Genomic DNA, 22,778 nt, shown 5'->3' with positions numbered 1-22,778 from the left:
AGGCTAGTACGCATCGTCTATGAACAAAAGTGCTACTGTGCAAAATGCCACTAGTGGGTTCAGAGAGGCTGGCATCTTCCCATATATAGACATTTGTTAATAGATTTAGACTTTGCATCGGTCACTTTTTATAAAAATGCTCCAGTAATTGAAGGCGAACAAAATTTCATTGTGACTGATGAGGGAGAATAAAATACCGACACAAATGATTATTGGTCAATAAACGTCAATATTGTAGACAATATTACCAATGAAACATCTACTGTCCATGATGGTTATGAAAAAAAAACAGGATGAAGAAGTACAACTTAATTTTGATAATACACAGAATACGATGTCAGAAGACAGTATATTTAAAACAAGTTTAGGTGTTATTGATAAGAGTTTGGAAAAACCATCCACCTCGTACTAAATTTCTCCAATTAAAATACTTCCATCACCAAAAGTTACTCCTACAATAAAGAAGCGAAAATTGAGATGTAAAAAATCAGAAATCCTAACTAGTTCTTCATTCCAAGAAACTATTGAAAAAAATAAGGAGCTGAAAGCGAAACCAAAATAAGTCCTCAACCCGGTCATCAATGGCAAGGAAAACAAAGGAAAGGGCAAAGGAAAGGGTAAAAGAAAGGGGAAAAGGACAGAAAAAGATTAGAACATACTACAACATCCGGAGCAGTCAACACAAGACGATGTGTTGTGTGTATTATGTGGAGAAGAATATGTGGAACCGCCCACAGAGGACTGAGTACAGTGTCCACAGTGTTGTGGTTGGGCACATGAACTATGTTCAGACATAGAAAACGGTTGTTTTTTATGTGTCAACTGTAAAATGTAAGGATATCCTATTCATTCCATCTTGCCCTTATAAGCTTTCCATCCTGCCCTCAGGGTGAGGGCAAGATGGAATATTTCCTGTTTTTCTTTTATGGGTCCTAACAGATTTTATACTCAATTTTAATTATTTTTAATAACTCAATTTTATAAGCATATAAGATCTCTCTGAAGACTTATTAAAATAAACGATTGATATTATGTTGTTATATTTTTTTTTACATCTTAACGTTAAGCCTTCCATCCTGCCCTCCCTTCCCCTAATTCAGAAAACTAGGTTACCTCTACCACATTCAAGGTCTTTGCAACACGAACCCTAAAACCATTGATATAAAACACAACAGAAATGATTAAATGGTTCCCTCAATAAAAAATGAACACGCAAGATGTTTTCTGAACATAAACAAAAGTTTGAATACTGCGTAAGAGTCCCCAGCGTCCGGGGTTACTGGAACTATGATATCCCCAACTAGGGTGTTTTGTCTGGCTGAAGGTAGTAGAGAAAGGAATAAGATGGAAAGAGGAAGGTTTGGAAGTACATGAATATCCTCCAAATACGGCTAAGGCCATTTCAATTAATGTTTCGAATCTGAATGGGGATCTATCAGCGGAGCGATACTGAGTGTATCTGAGACTCCAAATCAGGTAATACATGATTTTTTTAGTCTACCTAATTTTTTTAAACAATTGTTTTATGATGAGTTGCTGCCAGAAATTCAAGAACACAGCATGCAGCATACTTCTAAGTTGGTACTAGACTTCAGAAATAAAAGTTAAATTGAAAAGATTTTTTTGTATCATATCGTGTTCTAAGCGTTAGTGGTCTTAATGTATCACTTCATCACTTTTACATACGTAAACACACATTTCACCACATCCTGCACAGTCTTGATTATGTACACTGTAACGCTGTCAGAAACGTTGGCTAAAGAAGGAGGTAGCGCAATACTTAAAAATAACCCAAAAAATAATCACGGTAAGGCCATACTTTATTCTTTGAGTTAAACCTCGTCTGTCGTATATTTTAGGTCTGCTCAAAGACTCCCCGTTACATCAGGCGAACTAAAGTTTATTTATGGCACAATAACATTTGACTCTATTGGAATCGCAACGAGAGACCAGCCGAGGCATAATAAGGGTGGTCGTTTACAATATTGTTTTAGGCACGCAAATTCTCCCCTTTGGAAGTTTTCAGGTCAGACTGCATATTAAGGGTTTAGTTTGTTCCGTAAGGGTTGAAACTGTGTCACCATTTCTTGTGTAGTTTCGCATTACGACTTTCTTTTTAGATTTTATCATGGTGAAACTAATTTTAAAATAATAGGGTTATGTTACAACCTCGGTTGTGAGTTTTTGATATTGATTTTTAAAACCTTTAAACAATCAAGAAGTTCTGAATAAATAATTGTTTTTTTAGCGAACACGTGCCTGCTCAATAAATTTTATGTAATTTGTACAAAGTTTATTGTAATTGGAATATACTTGAGAGATAAACGATAGAAGTGTCTTTTTTCCCCTACTACTGGTAAATGGTATATACTTTCTAATGTAAGAGTAACGCATTAAGCGTGCAATTGAAATCCACAAAAAAACTTCCTTAATTTTATTAATAGAGACAATGAAGCAAATCAAAGCAGAGTTTTTGGTATCCGGTACTCGATGGCTACACCAAAAGAACACGCCGAAAACCACATTAATGTCACTTATTATTTTACTGAAATACCGACCCTAAAATAATTAACCTCTACATACATTTATTTTATTTGGTACAATATTTTTTTTACATTTCAAAGTTTTCCAGTAATGTTGGCCTCACTAGGTGGCTTGCCTGTGCTGAGGCCTTCATTTTATAATATGAAAATATAATCTAAATACAATCTACAATATAAGATAAAATAATACATTTAATATATAATCTTATGTGTTTGTGAGTGATGTGTGTTAGTGATGGTTTTGTGTGTTACGTGTAGGTTTTATTTTTATTTTATGCTACGACATTTTGGTAATATTGTCTTTTTTGTTCTTTAATCCATTTTTTAATTTTTTGTGTGAATTTATTTTTACTTTCCTCAATTTTTACACTGTTGAAAGCTTTTAATGCATGGTATTGGTAGTGTCTTTGTCCAAAGCTTGAATTTATTGTCGGAGTTTTTATGTTTTCTTTGTACGCTTGTCTAACTGGTATGTTAGTGTTATTCTGTGTATGTTGAAATTTATTTTTTTGTCAAAAATGTAGTTTAGTAGTGTTTTAACGTATCATTGGCGTATATCTAGTACGTCACAGCTGTTGAATATTTGGTCTGTATCAGTCAGTCTATATTGTTTTTTTAGTATTACCTTTAAGATCTTTTTCTGCGCGGTTTCTATGTGATTGATAGCCGAGTTTGTTGCTCCTCCCCAAGCAATAATTCCATATTCTATTATTGATTGGCAGAGTGCAAAATATATTGTTTTCAATTGTTTTATTTTATATATGTTTCTTATGTTTAGGAAAATGTGTATTGTTTTGAGAAGTTTATTTGTGATTTGCTTGATGTGAGGTATCCATGTAAGGTTATGGTCAATTACGATTCCTAGATACTTTATTTGTTCTGTTTTTTCTAGAGGAGGGCAATCGCAGATGTTGGTGTTTAAGCATTCGTGTATTTTTATGGTGTTTGTGTTGTTTTTTGGCTGTCCCGTGCTATTTATACTGTATGTTGTAAATTTTGTCTTTAAACATAAACTTATTGTGGTGTAGAATACCGTCACGCTGTCCGAAAGGTTGTCTGAAGAAAGAGGAAGTGCAACGCGGCCTAGTACCCCAAAAAATAGTAGTCAAAAGCTCTGATACCAGTTAACAATTTTAAAAAATCACTATCATCAATGCAACATCAATATAGTTATGCAACCTATGAACCCGCCTGGGTGGGAACTCGTAGCTTTTAACCACTCGACCAACTAATCTACTACATTCATTTATTACCATACTTTTTGACAAGTATATGTGTCAATTACTAAAATATTAAGGTAATGCTAGCGTGCCAACTGACTGAATATATAGGACTTTATTATAGAGTTAATTTATTGAGAATAAAAATTGTGAAATTCTATTCATTTGTTATGGCGTACGAGTATAGCCCACCGATGCAGATACCGGTAGAGCCATCCGTACAAGGCACCGCCTATGTGCCTTTACAAAAACAACTGCTAACTCTAGTGCTGTATAAATATATTTATATAATTAGTCGTCGGAAATAACGGTTACATGACGAAACAACAAAGACGTGAATTTCACGAAGCAATAATACACTTCCAGAATTACACATGGACGGAATTACACATGGATAGGAATTAAAGCTACATACATTAAACAAAAACCGCACGGTAAATTCTTTATCTAAGTAGAGTTCAAATTCTACATTCAAATGTAAAAGTCCGGTCATCACAATAAAACGGTTGGTGTATAAGTTGTTTTATGTAGTGTAAGAAATGCTAGTCGAAGGACCTTGGATGTTTGAGCAATGACCACTGCACATTAGACAATATTTGTTGTACGGATAAAGGAAGGACTCACCATTAGGAAAGGGCACTCGCTTCTTCCTGTCTTTTCTCCTCACAACAATGTCGCTGAACACGAAGCGGCTTGCGCGATATTGGCGCCGGTTATTGAAACAGACTTCTCGAGTTATTGTAACACACTGAATGCAAAGTGCACATAAATGTGCAGGAATGGATAGGAAGGTAGGACCAAAGGACAACAATACTATCTCAGTACAGTGGTCGCAAGTAGTATGAGATGTATATGTAAATTAATGTCTATTGTGTATTGGCGCAACCAACGGTCTTGCGATTCTGAAATGTGGTTTTTCACCAGAACGATACTGAAAGTAACTACAACTCTGAAACTGAAATTAGAACTCCCTTACGATGAGATTCCATAATAATATTATGATCATTTTACATAATTTTTGTTATTGCATTAACTTTTTCCGTTTTGGCGTTATTACCAAAAGTTTTATTCAATAGCTGTTGACAATCGCAAACAATAGCTGCGTTGTCGTTTTTTCGAATTTTAAACGATAGCATGCTAGTACCTTCTCTTCCCCAATAGACAATAAGTTAAGTATTCCTCCCTCCGTGACAAAACAGCGAGGCTAATGCCAACTTTGCTTCCAATTCCCAACTTTATACTTTATTGCTAAACTATTATTGGCTTTGTATATGAGCTATTGTATCATGGCGGATGCTACAATACGACTACAAATTACTACAAAAGCTTTCAACAAATCGATTCGAACAAGTTTTTGGCAAATGGTCGTTAGACGTTAATTTTATTGATGAATTTGTTATTCGATGAATTATTGATTAATTTTCTAAAACAAATGACATTTCAGTCAGGTGCGCTGAAAATAAACCTTTCACATTTATCTAATGGTATGTAGTTTTAGTTGTTTAAAAATGCAAGAAGTATTAAGTAGTACTTACCTCTTAAAGCCCCGCTTCATATTTCCACTCGGTTACTAACGTGTTTCCTGTTTTAAAAAATACTAAAATATTTTCGTTTTAAAAAAACACTTGACTCTCTAATCTCTTTGTAAATTTAATCATTCATATTCCTCTCCCTTCACACACATCATATACCTACCGCCTATTTTGATACGGACTCTCTTTATGAATTTAATCACTATTATTTAAATTTAGCGATATAAAAAAAAATTATAGATATAACTTTATTTTTTAAACAGTTTTAGGTTTCTACTAAACACGGAGAGCTTGATTGTAAATATCTCTAGTTTATTTTGACTACTTCTTTGTTCTTTCCCTGTAAGCTCTATATAAAATTAAACCTGCTCCTCCCCCCCTAGCTTGGGAGCTTGCAACGCTCCAGTATGCAGGTACACATAGAGTTTTGTCGGAAAAACTGAAAGTCTTTTTGAAGGTTTTTATTTAGAGTTGGAATAAACAAAGTCATTTCCTTGTGAAAGTTATCTAACACCGTATATAAAACGGTACACTGTATTTACATAATATTACAAAATTACACCTTGGTGTCCAGATGCAAAGTCTTCCATTTTATTAAACGTTTTTCGGATTGAGGATCTTTCATAATATTATCAAATTTGATTTAATAATAATTTTAAAATAATACAAAACCTTTCAATTTCTATCATGAACCTTTATCATAATTATATTCTTAACTAGTTGAAAACATTTCAATTTTTATGCTCAGAAATAATCATTATTTCTCCTGTTTCGCCGCAATTGATAAAGCGCCATCTACTAACTTTATTCGGGAACTTACGCTTCTCGTAGAGGCATTGTGATGATAAAATTGGTTTGGGAAATGGATAAATTAAGTTAGCGGCGACTAACGCAAGATGTCAGCACCAATTTTTTAAATTATCGAATATTCAACAATATTATGTTCGCTTTGCATAATATATTTATATTTTAATAACTATAAAAAACTGCCATTTAAAATAGTTTTTTTTTTAAATATTAGTAAATTTTTGAATATTTTATAATAGTGGTAAATAATAATAAATAAGTTTTTGAGTAATTTATAATAAATATATAAAAATATTAATATTACCTATTTTTGATAACGTTAGATTTCTTTCTGTACTAATATAATTATTTGCTAATACTATAATAAAACACTTATTATTACTATTGGACGATAATAATAATAAGTGTTTTATTTTATTTTTTGTAGCAAATAGAAATAATGATATTCTCACTGGGATTTCCCGTGCTGAGGATTTCATTTGCATATTATCAAAATGTTGTAGTATGAATAATATGAGGTAATTATAAATATATTGAATATGTGTTTTTTTTTCTGAAATAGAAATATTGTAGTATTGTTGTTTAATACTCTAAAATCCACATTCTTCGATTTTTTCTCTTTCGTATTATTTTGTCCTGTGCGTCTATATCATATAAAAAAATTTATATTGCCAAACCAAATTTTAATCTTAGATGCAATGTCACAAAATGGGTCCACTTTTATCACCATTTACTCTAATATCATGAATATGTTAGTGTTTTTCTGTTAGAGTTGCATCGTTTTAGTAGGTACCTAGCCATTAATATCTAGACCAAACATGACTAAATCCATTTCCAATCTGATAATTCTGATTTTGAACCCGCGACCTCCGAATTCGTAGCCAAGGATCGTAGCCACCGATGTCGTCAGTCACCAGAGATGTTATATTATTATTTTTATAACATCTTTATGTATAATACGGATATGTATATAACACGAATATGTATATATCCGTGTTAGACATGTGGATGTCGTCAGTCAACATAGACATTACATTATTATTTATATAATATCTTTATGTATAATACGGTTATGTATATAACACGAATATGTATATACGAGCATATGTAAATATACGTGTTAGAGTGGATGTCGTCAGTCACCATAGATGTAGTATTATTATTTTTATAACATCTATATGTATAACACGGATATGTATATATTCGTGTTAGAGTTGATTTCGTCAGTCACCAGCTATGGTTGTTATAAAAATAACAATATACCATAGATGGTATATTGTTAAACATCTATATGTATATGCAATCTATACGTATAACATATATATGTATAACACGGATATGTATATATCATGGATATGTATATGTCACAGATATGTATACATCCGTGTTAGAGTGGATGTCGACAGTCACCATCTATGGTTGTTATAAAAATATATAGATGGTATATTGTTATTTTTATAACATCTATATGTCTATGACATCTATACGTATAACATATATATGTATAACACGGATATGTAATTATCACGGATACGTATATACCACAGATATGTATATATCCGTGTTAGAGTGGATGATGTTAAATAAATGTTACATTATTATTTTTAAAGCAATAAACATCATTTTATCTTGGATGGGGTAAACTCTGACATTTGAAAAACAGACAAAAATATTTTCTTTCATTTTTATTATTTTATAACAGAAATGCATATTTACATTAATAACGTATATTATAACTAACAATAGAATAGAACAATTCTCTTATAATAAGGAGAGAAGTAATTTTCAATTTGTTTATACCTACAGATGAAAATCCCTACGTATAAAGACTTAAAAATGTTCAAAACCTCCAATCTTCTTTAGTTGGCTAAGATAAATTTTATCCATTGATATGATGTTCTAGGACGAAACTTAAAATATAAATGTATTATTAATCTAAAATAAATCACGGCACGTTTCTTATAGTAACTATGGTTACCTTATCTAGAGAATAAAATAAATATTTAGTATTAAGTAGACATGGGCATATTTAATAAATAATCTTCGTAACAATTATTGTAAATGTCAAACACAATATGCACGCTTCTAAATGAAGTAATGTGATTGGCAGCGTATTATTTTAAATGTCACACTGTTTACTTCCGACAGTGCAAGTTTGAAATTGTTTGTCAATAAACTTGGTGGTCCGTAGACATCGTCTCTTAAGTTTTTACATCTTGTATTCTTGATTTCTGCCAAATGTGTCTAAAATCGTTGTAAATCGTCGTGAATTTAATTTAAGACTGTAAAAAAATCGCCAATGTAATTTTAATTCCTAATAAAAAATTACTATCCCACACATTTTCATCAAAATAAACGCGTTTTCCATCTCAGTTTTTTTGTGAAGCACTTATATAAGGTAATATTTTTTTCATCACTAGCACAATATATGAAAATTTAATAGAATCGTTGGCAAGACAATAGAGCTAGATTGGCAAGAAAATTTTACATCATAGGAGACTATTTTTGAAGCTATATATTTGAGGCATTTAATAAAGGTACCTCATTCTATTTAATGATGTTGAAATATCCAATAGAATCTACACCTTCGTAATATAAAAGGCGAGTCACTGACAGCGCTTCTAGCGGCAAATGTAATGTAACATTATCTCGTCAGATTCTCTTTTGGCCGCCTGCACAGATATTAGAATAGATATGTAATATGTGCGAAATACGATAATTAAGTCTATTCGAACACAACGTTTCCACTGTCCACTTCTGCGTAATAACATTTTTAAAAGCATCAATCAACAAGCATTCACACTTCATATAACTATTTTACTGAGCATTCTCAATGTCATTCAACCACAGACAATAGAAACAAGGGGAGATATGCCCGAGCTAAGACCAAACTGCACGGACGGATATGTAATGAAAGTTATGCGCTTGGTGTAGATGCGATTTTCAATAGTATGGATGAACGATGTAGGCTACACTTTGGTGCGCGCGTTTCTTACTAATAATAGTTCATGGCCTCTCTCTTTTGTTTCTATTATCTAAGCATTCGATTCTTAGCCGAGGTGGGTTAGTTCTGCACTGTGAAGCTGAACGGAGACAAGACGAGACGAGATGATTCAGGAGAAGAGAGACGATCTGAGTTAGTAGAGATAGTTCTTCGGCTCCTCTGCAACGGGCTGGTCGCAGCTTCCCAGATTCTTGAATTGTACTATTTTTCTGGAAATTAGAATAACAACATGTTTAAATATTAAACAAAAAGATTGTATGCATGAAGCATAAAAGAACCGTGAATTTTGGGATAGAAGCATTGAAGAGATACAACGATAGTAGTGTGTTGTTCGCGTATTGGTTGTGCCCGAAGTAAGATAAAATTTTCCTTACCTCTGGTGAAATTCGTAAAATATTTAAATCATTTCACGAAAACACTGAATTTTATTGGCCTTTCTGGAGCCCTAGAGGATAAATGTTTTATCCGTTGTATCTAACCCTTTCAGGTCTAGATGATACAAACGTGCGGGTCACATTGTTGATATCGGCTTCATTAGAACAGGTCGTTTCTTAGACTTTATGTGCAAGGCGGATAGCATGTGAAACGAACTGCTAGCACCTGTTTCTCCTTCTCCCCTTCATAATCTTCTCCTACAGCCCCTACCATGACCCGCCTCATAACACTGCCCGGCTGGGTAATATGTTGGTGTATATCACACTTTTCAAAGGAAGGGAATTAATATGAAGTGTTTGCAGTGAAGCGTTATTACCTAGAGCGGCAGTTCTCCATTTCGAGGAAGCAACGATTGGAGTAGGTCTTGTCGTCCGTTCCACAGACGGGGTCGTACTCAGCCGGGCAGATGCGCGCGCAGCCGTTAAACTGGAACCTGCCCAGGCAGCGGGAAAGGGGCACGACGAACACGTGCTTGCTGGAAGAGGGAAAATGTCGATAAGTTATTATTTACGACAGGAATGGAAGCTTTTTACCACACTCTTTCTAAATATTTTGCTAATGTTTCACAAACTTCTCTAATCGAAAGACTTTTTCCGTTAATCATTCGTATTTACATAAATCCCTTTCGAACCATCATCTTCTTCTTTTTGAACGCTTACTACGGAGACTTGACTGCACTTACCCGCAGTTTTGCCGCTTCATCTCGCACTCGTTCCTGTAGAAAGTGATATCGGATCCGCAGACCACGGGCCCCTCGGCGGCGCACGGAGCCCCGCAGCGCGAAGTGCCCTTGCAGTGCGACGGGCCGGCGGTCACCACGCGTTGCCCGCACGTGGCGCGTCGCATCTCGCACTCGGACCTGGAAAGGTTAAAATAACAAACCACTTTTATTTAAGAGGAAATGTGTATATTCTTGGTATGTAGTTAATAGTTATTAAAATCGCTTGACAAACGGAGTCTAAAAACTCTCGATTTCAAGCACTAAAGTGTTTTTTATTTATTTTGTGAACAATTTTATAATTAAGCACAAAAGTTAATCAAGGAAAACTGTCACAGATAATCTTAGCTATAATACTGTATTTAAAAGCTGTTTCCTTTACGCGTTCATACATTTCTCTTGAAAAAATATTTTCTTAGTAGTTAACATTTATATTTTTTATTAAGTAATTTATTTTTTTATTTATTCTACTCAATGCAAACGGTAGGAAAACCTTAAATTTATTAAAACATATTTTTTTTGTATTTATAATGTAGGTACACCAATTCGTTATAAAGATGAATCTAAATAGCGATTTAGCATTAAGCTTCGCCTTAACACAGTTTTTATGACTCGAAGCTCTTACAAACATATTTTGGTTGATCACATATTTGTTAGTAGCAAGTGCGAGTGGGTAGTACAAGTGCCCAAAGTGTAAACAGCTTCACTATTTAGTATTTTTTATTTCTCCATAAATTTTATTACAATATAATAAATTTAATTACGGTACATAATATTACATACACCCTATAGATAAAGCCAATTCTTGTAGTCAATTGATACTAATCGAAGTATAAATAGGCCCTAAATATGTTTTTTTTTCTTCAATAACCTTACGATTTTTGTATATCAAATTTATTCGGATTTATTTAGATATGTATTAAACATTTTTCTAAAGATTACCATTTTGTAATTTGTAATCGCTAATCATACCGTTAGTAATAATAGATGAGCTGCTTTTCCGTTTACTGATTTATGCAAAATACTTTCGAGTGAATGTTGTCGGTAGTAACTAGTAGGTTATCAAATAATAATCACTGAAAACAACGGACGCCCAGAATATAGAATAGTACATTTAATAAAAGTCATATATTATATTATAATTTAGACATTTTTTAACTGCCTCAAGCAGACATATTATTTTTAAATATGTGGTTAGTACAATGTACAGGTACAACACTTTAAAAGTGAAATCAATTCAAAGAACTTGATTACATTGAAATAGACTTTTTATCAGGTTTGAAACACGACTGCTTAAGAACCTGTATTATAATTAAGGAGGTAACCTAAGAATAATATTAATACTTGTGTAACTTATAAAGTGCTTTTTTTGTGAAATATCATCTCAACGAAGCATGGAAATTATACAATATGACGTTTAATTAAACCAACCTTTCAATGCTCAAAATTGCATTTCATACTGCAGCAGCCACTTAATTAACAAACAGGCTTTCATATAATTTCTTGTTCCCAATCGAACCCTCTCAAATAATTGAATTCGGAATTCTCCGTCTGAGAATCCGGGGTCCATAATAACAAAAAGATGTTTTGTTCTTCCCCTACCTGTAGACGTTGCCGTCGGACCCGCAAACCGGTTTCTCATCTTCCTGGACTTTGCAGCTCTTGGGACACTCGTCGGGTCGCAGAAGTTCCGAACAGTTTCCCGCGTGCGCCATCTGGATGCCCTTCCTGGAAAGATAAATAACATTTATAAGATTGTGAATGACGAATTAGGTGAAAATACTATATTTATTTATTGAGGAGTCCCCAACTTGTGATATTATCATTGATGCATGAGATAACTACATTCCATCTAATTTTCCTACCTATCTTTTTTGTCTCACAACATACTTGAACACAACTCCATATAACTCTGAGCAGAAACGGGCAGTCCGTTTGATTGATTCTTTGCGTTTCCTCTATTCTACAATTTGTGTTTCTTTAAGACCTATCCCTTAAGTCCTATTTCTCCTCAAATAGACCCTAAAAATTGCATACCCAAAGATAACTTAGGCCTCGAGGGAAATTTCCTCAGAGCCTCCTTTGCGGAGTTAATGTAAAAAGATTCTCGACCACCAATCCTACAAATATATTTTCTGCATTAATCGGTTTATGATAAGTAGCGCATCGCATTTGATAAATATAAAGGCGTGTTCCAAAGTTGTAGATTCTCCCAGTATCATCGCCCTGGTGAAAGACCAGGACCAAATTTAGAATGCTTGTTGGTTTTAGCCGTGTTTAACGTACAAATTTGAAAAGACAGCTTTCTTACCAAACCTCGTATTTCCCGTCTCCTTCCCCTCTCCACTCTCTTCAACCTCACAATATATTCCGATTGGTTATGCTATAGTCCCACTGGCTCTGGTCAGTTGGAATTCTTGTGCCGTACTCACATTTCTAACTATGTTGATGCAAGAGATCTTTGATGGCCTGGTAGGTGAGACTTTGGACTAGCAGTCAAACCGATCGAGTTTGATACTCCCCTTTTTGCCGAAGTTTTTCAACTGAATCAAATCATTAAATACGTCCATTGTTAAATATTGGCATCGTTCCAATTCGGGACTTATTTATTTTTTCCTTGCAGCAATGGCAATGGGGCAACTTTGCATACAATCAAAACTCGTTTATTAACCTCACCCCTTTTTCCTTTCGAATACAAAATGAATCGTCCATAAAAAATAATAAATAATGTTTGCCGGTGAATATATCATTCCGAAAGCGAGCAAAAAGAACGCAAAGCATTCGACAAGGCAAAACGTATTGGCAATTTGGTTAAACGAATTATCTGGACCCCAAATCAATCAGATTAGCACACGGTCCTCCGCGGCAGCGAACGCAAGAAGAGAAACAAATCTTGGAGGTTTAGTGAACCGAAGATGCGCTCAAAAAGCAATTCGATTAATGCAGGGCAGTGCTAACGCAGGGCGGCCCACGGCCCTCAGGGTATACTTACAAAGCTGAAGCTGTAGGTACCAGATTAACAATTTATTTACCGTTACTAAGTCACCAGTTGGGTTGACCTAACTATGGCATAGGTGTTGGTTATTCAATGAAAGCTTCCCGGGGCGGCGGTACCCATGACCACCTCCAAAATTAAAGATGTGCGTATTGAGCAGAAAATGATTTCTCTCCGGGCCTATCTTTGGGGTTGCTGGACGAGGGTCTGTTATTTGAGTATTATACTACACACATGCAAATTAGCAATGCGGCCCCAAAATCAACATGTTTATACAGCCCTGATCGAAGGCATTGGATGCAGCGAAGGAGTTTTATTTCGTGGAAGAGCTATGTACTCAAATAAATTTCATGCTGACTTTTTTATTTTTACATAAAACCACGCATGAGGTCCTGAGGTCTCCCGTTGGACTCCCTGGGCTCTTGACACCTTCGGGGATACTGTCTTGAGATTATGCCACGACAAAAAAATGGGTAAACCTTTTTAAAGGAAAGAGGAAACCAAACAGCCGGTTAATAATCTCACAGCCATAGAGGAGGAAACGAGAACGATTCGAAAAATTTATCCATTTTCGTTTTCCTACTTTGCAGCAGTCTAGGGCCTCGGGTGTCGCGCTGTGGTTGTATTCCTCGTCTATCCCGCCAGGGAAAGAATGGAGCGGGCATTCGTTGACCACATACATGGTCGGTGGTCTGCACCGTACCGCATCCACACATCGCCAACTCGCCATATTGGCAAAACGGTGTGGAAGCACCTTAACCTGCTGATGGCGGATCAGAGTTCATGGTAGGCAGGGTCGTGAATGAGATCAAAATTTCTCACCTCTGTCGATTGCCACTCAAGTTTTCACTTAAGGGCTATCCGGATGAGCCTCTCGTCTTCATGTAGGCATGCAGGGTGAGAGAAGACAGCCAGATATTGTTAAAAAAGAATAACAGAGAGCAGCAAATAAAAACTTACAAACAGGTAGCCACCTTGAGATGGCACAGGTTCTGGTAGGTGGCGGCGTCCGTTCCGCAGAAGGGGTCCAGCTGCGACCCGCACTTGACCTTCAGGCACTTCACCAACTTGCTCTTGCACTTCTCCATGTCAACCTTCTGCACCCTCTTGCGGGATGTGGCCCTGGGAAAACGCAACATAAAATAATTATCATTTCGCACGAAATTCGCAAAAAAACCAACATAAAATCTTTGTACTCACAACAGAATAATGATGATAAAAGTACAGGATAAAAAATAACACACAATTTATTCAAAAAAATATATTCCCACTTGGTCACAACCGAAATCAAAATAAACTAAACCCCGAAACTATCCATATTTTTTTACAAAGAACCAACTTAAGGCAACATAAGACTCGAATAACGGGAGTTTCCACGACGCTCACATTTCAATTTTTTCTGATCAACTTTTTACTAAAATCTCAAATGTTTCTAAAGGGATCCTTATGGATGTAAGTTATTCAAATTTAAGATTAGTAAAACAGGACTTTACCACTAAAATATGTTACATAAAAAGGTTTAAAAAATTTATAAAACGTTTATGAACTATAAAATTAGCGGTGAGCAGAAGATTTTATTTTTGTAGAATGAATTAATAACTCTCGAGGGACCCCTCTCGAAAGGTTTGAGATTTTAGCAAAAGGTTCATCATAATTAAAATAAACCCCACGGAAAGATCGATTTTCTAGACCGTTGGGCCGTCATTAAGCCTTCTCTTCTTCTTGACATATATTTTTTTTACAAATAATTCATAAACAAAATTTTTTCTGTTTAAAATTCCAGAAAAACTGTCAAGGTTTGAAAATATTGTCACAACTTTAATTTTAAAAGGTTGTCTACTTCCCATTTTAATCAAAAGATGTCATGTATGGTCTGAAACATTATAAACTTTAAAAAGTATACTTGTAAAAGATGATTATTATAAGATGTTTCGGGTATCCATCTTTACCTACAAAGGGCATTTTTTATTATTTTACAATGAAAATTTAAATCATTTTTATGTACACCATTGATGTATTATTAATATTAGTCTATGATAAAATAAAATACGTATTGAAATTAGTTCGTATAGAACCTCGTATTTGTTCCTGAAATTCTTCACAAAATTATGTACTGCTATTTACTTATTTAATAAAAGGATCTTTAAAAAAATAATTGTCTGCGATAGGATTCGATCGCTGTCCTAGTGCCCTTTTTATTCAAATACGTTGTATTTGTCGCTCTCCTCCACCGGGGGTCTGGCAACCCCTGTGATCCGGCGACTCGGAGGTTTGGTTCTGGGATGATGCACGTCTGCACTAACTGCTCGGATCATCCGCTAGGATGGGGGCTCTTCTGCACCCCGGTCGCGCTCTCGCTCCGCTTGTTAGGATGCGGCGTATGGAGTCTGTAGGGCTGCTGGGTGTGTTTGACGGAGGGGGTTTTAGGATAGATCCCCCAGGCTGTGTGTGCAAAAGGAGTTCTGATGTGTTCTGCTGGGCGGGGCTGGTGTGGTGTCTTCGGAATAAGTGAACAGACTTGAACCTTTTGCAATTTTTAATGAACTCATCAGAATTTCGGGATAAAATGATTATTACAATTTCAGATTTTATTTTATAACCACTTAATAATTTCCCTTTTGCGTAGCTATATATTTTAAAATTTAAGCAGTTAAATCAAATTGAATGATGTTATTATTAAGTTCTGCAAGTATTTCAGCTTTGTTATCAAATGGAGTTCTACGAATTAAACACAATAACAATCAATAAATTTAATCTAACCTGAATACATTTTTCGTGTTTGAAATTATGAAAGAACTTTTTAGAATTTTAGTGTTTTGTTTTTTTCCACAAGTGAGGGATACTGTTAAAAAATGTTTAAAAAACTGCTTCTGATCACTGAAAACATATTTTTTTTTAAATTTAGGCAAAATTTAAAAAAAAGCTTCAAAATTATTAATTTGACTACACCACTGTGTGTAGTCAAATTAATCGGGTCCCGGCATTTCCTATAAGCAATGGCCGGCGTGACGTCTTATGATACGCACACATTTGCGAACCGAAACGGGAACCGAGCCACGAATTACGGGAAAGAAACGAGCAACTGCAAGCGGCGTTGCTTCGTTCCTTCCCCATAAGTTGTGGTTCAGCTCGGCAATTCGGCTCGCGTATGTATATGTAGCATTAGACGCTTTCTATAAGAATGTAAATGAGCATGTCGTTTTGGCGGCAAATCAAAACACGCATAGCTTAAATCGTTTCACAAAAACGTATTCGCTGACAATAAACATAAATGTAGATACCCACCATTATTTTCTAATTCTAGGCGATTCTAAGGCGTTAGTTAACTCATTGACTCAAATACACAAAAGTAAAGAGTTCACTCACCCGCAGTTGATCATCTGCATCTCGCACTCGCTCCTATAGACGTTTTCGTCGGAGCCGCAGACCGGCTTGTCCCGAGCCCCCGAGCAGCTTGTAGGGCAGGGCTGGCTGTGCGCCCCTGAGGTACGCTCCTGGGACACGCAGAACGACATGGGCACCTCGAATACGTGCTTGCTGGAAGAGGGAAGAGGGAGGCATATCATTACATAGTCTCCAAGAGTAGCCATATACCGGTATGTTCCGCCTCCCGGCCCCCCATGTTCATTTGAAAAACAATCCATTAATATCGCAAGCAGTAAATATTTCCGTTTTGCACTAGTGCCATTTTCCCAAAGATAGTGGGACTATGTCACCTCCAACTGAGATATATTTTGAGGCTAAAGGAATTGAGATATAAATATAATTTTCTTAGAGACATGAAAGAAAGCGCTGCAGGCGTAAATTTTGCCCGGTTCAAAGTAAAATCTTTAAAAAAATTACAATTATTTTATCATTCGGTAAATAATGTCCCAAAAAAGCTTTTATTTATTTATTTATGTCTATTCTTGAATACACATTTTACAAATGATTACAGTGGTTTATATTGTAGTACAAAGAAAAAAGTACAGAAAAAAGGTATAAAAAATAAAGAACATAGGTTGATATAGGTAAAACTGTGTGTGGGTGATATTGTATGTTACGTGAACACCTCACTAGGAGAACCTGTGCTGAGGTGTTAACGTGTTTGTGATTAAGTGTGACAGGTATTTATGTGTTGTAGTAGAAATATTTTTATTTTTTTTCACAGACATATTTTGAAACATGAAAACACACATTTATATGTGCGTGTATTTATTTTTGGATAATTCTTGAAGAACGTGTATAATATTTAATTTTACTTATCATATTTTGGTTATGTTTGGTTTGGAATTATAATCTTTTGAATAAAGTGAATATCTTGATTTTTTATCCAGGCTACGATAGGTTTTTTGAGAAAGTGTGTAGATGTATTTGCAGTCATTATTTGTTTCAAAGTAATGGGAATACTGTTAAAAAGTTTGGTTACGTAGTATTGAAAGTGTCTTTGTCCGTGTGTGGTGTGTGTTATCGGAATGTTCAGTGTTTTATTTGTTGATGAACTGTTTTTTATGAAATCCTTGATTTTTTTAAAACGGAAATGTTTAAAATGTCAAATTCTGATCCCAACAAAATGCGCACTACTTACCCGCAATTCTTGGACTTCATGCTGCAGGCATTGGAGTAGAGCTGCCCGTCGGAACCGCAAGTGGGACGCGCCACTCTCCAGCAGGACTCGCGGCAATGGCGCGTCGTCTGGCAGTACTTCTTGTTCGTGCGCACCACTCCCTGTCTGCGAGGAAACAACCAACTCGTTAGTAAAGGTATAAAGCCATCAAAACTACCATCGTTTTCAATATCTCAAACACCTTAACCGTCTTAAAAATAATCTTCATTTTCAAAATCGTCGACATCTTCTGAAACATCATTAAAATAATCCACATCTTCTGAATCGTAAAAAAATTCGTCCCCAATGAAATTTTTTACGATTATTATTATTATTATCCCCAATAATTCCCAACTGAATCATCATTTAAATCTTTCGTATCTTCTAAATCTTCTGTAAAATTATCCACATCTTTTGAATAATCATCCAAATTTTCCACATCCTCTGAATTATCATTAAAATCATCCACATCTTCTAAATTACCATTAAAATTATCCAGATCTTCTGAATCGTCAATAAAAATATTCCTATCTTCTGAAACCCTATTAAAATCATCCACATCTTCTTAATCACCAATATTATCTGTTTCAAATTCAAAACTATCATAATGATCTTCAACGTCGTTATCATTTAAAATCATGCCTATCACCTAAATCACTTTCCTCAGTATTTTTTTTACCCAAAAAATCATCACCGTTGAAATGATTCCCAAATGATACTACACTAGCTTTAAAACAATTTCGGTTTAGGTACTTTATCATCCTAACTGTTACTTGAAGTAGGGACTTAGTGTTAGAAAAAATCTAAAATCCATTTTTAAGTAAGTTCGTAGGCAAAGTAAAATATTTATTTATTTGTAAGAAACAAACAGCTTATACATCGTATATAACATAAGTAAACATATTAAGTTTATTGAAGTTAAGCCAAAAGTTTCTTTTGCTAAAGTTGCTTTGAGGTGGATTTATATTGTGTCTTGAAACTAATTTTAGGTAAGAGCGAGAGAAAAAAGGAATATAGGATAAGGATAGGAGATGCTCCCGATACACTCCATACTCACAAATCAATTTACGATTTCATTGACGTAATATATCACACCGTGGTGAAAGACCACCATTCAGAATCGAAACATTGCTTGAAATGGCTTAAACCGTGTTTGGTTATCGGATCTGAATAGTTAGGTACTTCCCAATCTTCCTCTAGCATTATTCATTTCATACTCATATTATTTTCTTCCCAATCCACTCAGCGGCTCAAAATACCCCAATCAGAGATGCCATAGTTCCACTGGCTCCGTCTGTCTCATACATTCCTTCTGTTATTCTAACTCTTGACATGATCCGACTCAAGTATTTGGTTCAATTTATTGATCGTGCCATGTGTTTCTCGCGCGTCCCCGACTTTTTCAACTATTCATATTCGCGTCCTATCTTCCACTTCACTTCTATCTTTGTTCATTCGTTCTACATGCCTAAACCAACTAAGTGTCCTTTTCTTCCATACATTTTCTTCATAAACATGATCATTACTCATTATGCCTACATAAGCCCTGCGTTATTGTTGAATTCTCACACGATCATACTTCCATGGTCTCACCATACGTATGCTTTAGGGATCTCATTCATACAGCTATAATATCTTATAACATGACAATGTCTCCTTCAATGGAAGCAATCTTCCCAGCATGTCTTCCATTGATATGCTTGGTGTAACTCTAAGTGATCAGCTCAGGCACGGGGGCTCCATCAAAGCCAGCCAGGTTAGCCTCTCAGAATATGGGCGTACTGTACATTGTACAAGGCCGGCAGATACTATTGATAGTACACAACTGCTGATCCTGTACAAAAATAGAATTTGGCAGCCACCTCTGATATTTTGGAACTCCACCAAAATACCAGAAAAAACCCTCAACTCTGTGCATAAATTGGCGGTCCGTTTGATAGATTACCTTCTTTTAACAAACGGATTGCAATCTTTAGAGTAGAACTCCTTTTAGGTTAAGTTTTCTTCAATACCCATGTTCTCTCCTTCCTCTCCTCAAAAAATACCCTCCAAACAGCATACCCAATGATGATATAGGCCATGAGGGAAATTATTATCTTCAGGGCTTTCAGTGTGGAGTTAAAGTATACAAAATGATTTGTTCGCAGCTTTACAGTTGGTGTTTCTTGGCATGCTTCAATTCAACCAAGCTTAATTAATTGGCTACGGTAGCGTAGTGCGGTTTCCGAAATTTAAGCCGGGAACCGAGGTTTCTAGGTAAATCTACTTACTCCGTACATAGTTAGTGTCTCTGCGTACTTATTCAAACAGTCTGTTGCTTTCCAAACGCGAGCTGTTGACACACATTTGCCGACATTTATGCTGATGAGATAAACAGCAGACTTTCAAGGAAGTCTTGACCTAAACTGCTAGAAAGTTATTTGTCCGCGGAAAGTAACTGTTCAACTTTAAATGGTTATTATCGGTCCGCTAATAAAGGCAGATAAGAACTTGGAGATAAGGAGATGATTTGACGTGGATTGAGTGATTTTAGAGAGGTTGTGAAAGCTGCGAAACTGATTTTGATTGAACGGTTGGTGGTGGACATTACCTTGTGATTAAATGTTAAATAAGTTGGAGAAATATCAATGGATCAATTTAAGGCGAAGCACTACAAATTTGCGGCATTTGGAATCGGAGTGCTAACAATAACACCCCTTATTTAGATGGCGTAAAGGTTTAAATTCCCGCTTAACACAAGCCGCCAAGAAGTGTTTGATTTTATTTTGGTTCAGGCACAAATATTAAAATGTTTTTCAATCATTTTCTAAAAATCTTAATTTGCCACATTATACAATACAACCATGACTGAAAATTGGTTCGTAAGTAGAAGATTTCGACATTTCAATCAGTTTCTTATAGGCCTGATACTTATTTTTTTCTGTGTTCACAAAAAGACCTATCAAAAAATGCTCTTTTATTTCAAAGGCCAAAATGAGTTCTACTCGCAGTATTTTATTAACGTATCTAAAATATTTCTAAACGATGAAATTTTAAAACCAAAAACACATGATTTTGCATTACTTCGTTAGAACGAAATATTTAATGACGAAATATTCATGCCGTGGTTTAGCTCTAATATTATCTTCAGTGATTAAGTATTTCATTTTGAGATTTTACTCATTATGTTATTCCAAGAATAAAAAGGTACTAAATTTAGCGATTAGAATTGAAAACATAGACATTGATAAAAAATTGTATTCATCTTATTAGGGTAGCATTGACGGTTCCTTTTCTATTTGTAGGATGATCTTCTATTTAAATCCAGAATACATAAAATTTTTAAAATAATTTGATCTATAACGCCGCACTGACGGACTAGGTGAAAAGTTGATGTTGATAAATATTTAAATTATTTATTTATCTTACTTATAATTTATCTCGATAGCAAATAATATTGCGATGGTGTTTGCTGTGCCCGTCTCACTGGGAGAATTCTCTTGTCACGAGACAGGCGTAGAGTAAATACATAATGGTGTTTACTATGCCCGTCTCACTTGGAGGATTTTTCTGTCGCGAGACAAACGTAGAATACATGCTTAATGATGTTTGAGAATTGGGAGGATTCTGGTATCACTGGAAGGATTCTCTTGTCGTGATACAAGCGTAAAATACATATATAATGATAGTTGTGCAAGTCAAATAGTATATTTGAAAACATAGAGTAGGATGAACATACAGATGATTCGATGTCTTTAATAAACTAATTTACAGAGGAAGGCCGATTAGAATACAAGCCTGGGCGCGCAACCGTCATATTACGAAGACATCGCCGTCACCAAGTTAACTTCATTGTTTGAAACAATCTCTGACTATTTAATATGCTTGCTGTAAAACAACACACAAATCAGCAGTAACAACGAGTATCAACAATATTTGCCGCCATTTACAAAATCCATTTGCTCGATGGCACTGACTTGATCACGTGACACTTAAAACATTTTTTTTACTCACCCACAAGTGAGAAGCTTCATCTGACAAGTGTTTTTGTAGACGTTCCCGTCGCTGCCGCAGATAGGTCCATCCAGTGGAGCCTGGCCGCAGTCCACGGGGCAGTTCTCTCTGTGTGCTGAGATGTTGTTGCAGGCTCCCACGTGGGATAGTCCGATCCCTACCCTGCACAAATACAAAACCTATCAGTTCAACAACTTAAGGAGGCCGAGCATGACCGCTTTAACCCTAAAACACCAACCTTCGTCAAATCGACTAACCATGCCGATGTACAATCTCATTCGGTATCTAGTACTATTTTTTTGTAAGCGTTTTTCGTGCAACGGGTTAAAGGATTATCAGATTGATAAATCATACCGATATCAGAGCGTAAGATACTTTCAGTATCGCCATGATGTAAGACTAACATTCAGAATTTAAATGTTGCCTAAATGACTTTAGCCGTGTTTGGTAACCAGATATGATTGTTCTTGTATTTACACACCTTTATCTTCCGATTACTACCTTTAGATTAACAACATACCCCAATCGGGGATGCCATAGTGTCACTGGCTCCTGGCGGTTGTGAGCAGCTGAGACTCTTGTGCGGTATTCACATTAAAAAAGCGTACGCAATGAACGTCAAATCGATGAAGGTTTTAAACATTTACTCACTTTTCAAACATGCATTTTTCTATCGGATGCGATGTTGAAAAAATAAATTCACAAATATAACAACATTTTAATTCATGTATTTACGCCGTCTTATTTTTGATTGACTGACTTTTGATTGATTTTTTGATTGACTTTTATGAATTTAAAAAATATATTTTTTAATATTTTTATTTAAATCCCAAGTTTTTATTTTTTTATTGGTTTTCAAGCTACAATCCCGTTAAACTGCAATAAAGCAGTTTGTCAACAGGATGTTAATGATCAATTACATACATACACACATAATATTATTACT

General features: G+C 35.3%; 1 protein-coding gene across 1 annotated transcript in view; it reads right to left on the bottom strand.

The window, feature by feature from the left end:
* Positions 1-7,833: 7,833 nt before the first annotated feature.
* LOC149410419 (serine protease inhibitor dipetalogastin) overlaps positions 7,834-22,778 on the bottom strand; it is a 110,876-nt gene continuing 95,931 nt past the window's right edge. The window contains exons 5-12 of the mRNA XM_089648907.1: positions 21,833-21,994; positions 17,822-17,965; positions 16,621-16,791; positions 14,215-14,376; positions 11,862-11,987; positions 10,224-10,400; positions 9,858-10,016; positions 7,834-9,315 (exon numbers count right to left, since the gene is read on the bottom strand). Of these exons, the coding sequence (XP_089505033.1) occupies positions 9,240-9,315; positions 9,858-10,016; positions 10,224-10,400; positions 11,862-11,987; positions 14,215-14,376; positions 16,621-16,791; positions 17,822-17,965; positions 21,833-21,994 (1,177 nt within the window). The 3' untranslated portion in view covers positions 7,834-9,239. The remainder of the gene's footprint in view (positions 9,316-9,857; positions 10,017-10,223; positions 10,401-11,861; positions 11,988-14,214; positions 14,377-16,620; positions 16,792-17,821; positions 17,966-21,832; positions 21,995-22,778) is intronic.

This window comes from Hesperophylax consimilis, chromosome 28 (genome assembly GCF_061612785.1).
Source record: "Hesperophylax consimilis isolate HC1 chromosome 28, BYU_Hcon_1.0, whole genome shotgun sequence".
NCBI classification, from domain to species: Eukaryota; Metazoa; Arthropoda; class Insecta; order Trichoptera; family Limnephilidae; genus Hesperophylax; species Hesperophylax consimilis.
This window is presented reverse-complemented; position numbering and strand designations above follow the sequence as displayed.